The 1,735-nt window shown below is 35.0% G+C and overlaps 1 protein-coding gene across 2 annotated transcripts; it reads right to left on the bottom strand.

Annotated features, from left to right (window-relative positions):
* Positions 1–136: 136 nt before the first annotated feature.
* LOC118747077 lies at positions 137–1,086 on the bottom strand. 2 transcript variants are annotated; one of them, XM_036481070.1, is made up of 3 exons: positions 877–1,086; positions 383–796; positions 137–287 (listed from the first exon to the last, which is right to left on the bottom strand). In XM_036481070.1, exons 1-3 carry the CDS (start codon positions 929–931, stop codon positions 181–183), a joined length of 576 nt encoding a protein of 191 aa, XP_036336963.1. In that variant the 5' UTR covers positions 932–1,086; the 3' UTR covers positions 137–180. The 2 variants fall into 2 exon arrangements, with proteins under 2 accessions (XP_036336963.1, XP_036336962.1); XM_036481069.1 differs by having other exon boundaries at positions 146–323; positions 877–1,075.
* Positions 1,087–1,735: the final 649 nt, after the last annotated feature.

Here is a 1,735-nt window from a genome sequence, read left to right as displayed (position 1 = left end):
TCATTATGTAGGTTTGAGTTCACTTTCAATTGTATCTATTGTAATCAGGTTTCCACCAATTTAAAAGTGAGAAAGTCTTCACTTTAGTAAAATATGGTACCGAATTTTTTTTTTCATAAAAATTTTGGCTTTCAAACCGAATTATCTTCCTCCGAGATATCTAAATGGTTGCACCGATACTCACCCAATGCTAAAATCCAAATAGCGTACACCAAATACCAACTGCGACCAGACATCAAATTGTTGTGCCACCACATAATCCTTGACCAGCACTGATTTGGTTTTGACTAAATTGTTAACATAAGCGCCAGAGGCATGTGTGCCTAAAAATGTTAGCTCAGATAAATCCAAAGAAACCTACGCCCAAAAAATACATCCATACCCGGTATGAATAGATCCTTCAACGGCATTTGCGCTATGTGCTCCAGTTTCGACATCCAATTCGGCTGTATCTTCAAGCATTCCACCGTCAGTAGTTCACTACCATTAAAACTGGCTACATAATATGGCAAACATTTTCCTTTTGGATATTCAATGGGCACTGTATTATCATCATTGCTATTCCAACCGTGTGGGAAGCGTAATTTTCCCACTTTCACATTGCTCAAAACTTTACCGGACGAGTTGTTTATATTTGTTATACGTGCCTCCGGGTGAAAATAGGTCGTCGAGGGATCTTCACTAAAAATGCCAATCCACTCGGGATGATCATGACATTCGGGTCCCCAATTTATTTCGAGGTATGCATCTTGTAAGGTTTTGCTGTCCAACGAAATGGTGAGATAAATGGGGCAAGCTTAAGTAATTGAAAGGAAAAAGGGAAAATTTTTAAATATTTAGTGTTAATGAGTACCTATTTGATTACTCCAAACTTACCACTTATAAGTAACGGCAGATAATAGCAAAAGATTAACAAAAAGCTTAGATACATAGCGTTTATTACGTTCGTAACGCTAAACTTGAACTTAATCTCAAATTGAATTTAATGTCGCTCAATGCTGGCGACTACTTACGAGTATGAGGCTTGAATCTAAGTAAATGTAGCGAGTTGAGTTTAGTTACACACATAATCTCCAACATACAGGGTCATCTTGGTATTAAATCTTGGTTCTGGATGAAATTTAGAAGACGGGAACAATTTCTGAGAGATTTAGGAATAATTTAATTCTAAAGTACAGATGCAGGCGAGGAGGGGGGATGCGCGGACTCGCCCATTACCTATATACCCTTGTGGTCAGCTTATTAAGTTAATTGAAATTTTTTTTTTGAGTTTTTATTTTGAGTTTTTTAATGTGTATAGTTTTTTTTATAAAAGTCTAGCACATTACATAACCAGAACCACATAAATCCACATTTCAAACTTCGTACAAAAATTATAAAAAATCAACAAACTTTAACATCTACACCCAAAAATTTGAAAAATTTTGTTCAGAATTTTTAGAAAAATTCTAGGTATGCAGTTTTATAGCCCATTAAAGTTAAGCAGGTAAAAGTGAAAATTTCAAAACGCCTAGGATATCGCGTTGAATTTTAATATTTTTTTTTTGGCTGACAGTGCTAGGCAGTTTCTTCTATATAAAAGGCACTATCCTAAGATAAAACGTTAGTGAATTGAACCCTACTTGCCTTCTTATATTCTTTAATAACTAATCTTTAATATGGACCACACTAAAAGCGCCTTTTCATATAAAAATTCGTATGTGTCCCAGACAGAGGAATTTCGGATTTTTTTTTT

Source organism: Rhagoletis pomonella, unplaced genomic scaffold, assembly GCF_013731165.1.
Source record: "Rhagoletis pomonella isolate Grant_MI unplaced genomic scaffold, Rhpom_1.0 Rhpom_scaffold_00011, whole genome shotgun sequence".
Lineage (NCBI taxonomy): Eukaryota > Metazoa > Arthropoda > Insecta > Diptera > Tephritidae > Rhagoletis > Rhagoletis pomonella.
This window is presented reverse-complemented; position numbering and strand designations above follow the sequence as displayed.

Excerpts from the sequence above, each read along its gene's own strand:
- LOC118747077 (XM_036481069.1), bottom strand. The coding sequence starts at position 931 with ATGTATCTAAGCTTTTTGTTAATCTTTTGCTATTATCTGCCGTTACTT. Across the intron at positions 797-876 it reads TCTGCCGTTACTTATAAGTG|CTTGCCCCATTTATCTCACC; the intron begins GTAAGTTTGGAG and ends CAATTACTTAAG. Across the intron at positions 324-382 it reads GAAGGATCTATTCATACCGG|GCACACATGCCTCTGGCGCT; the intron begins GTATGGATGTAT and ends TAACATTTTTAG.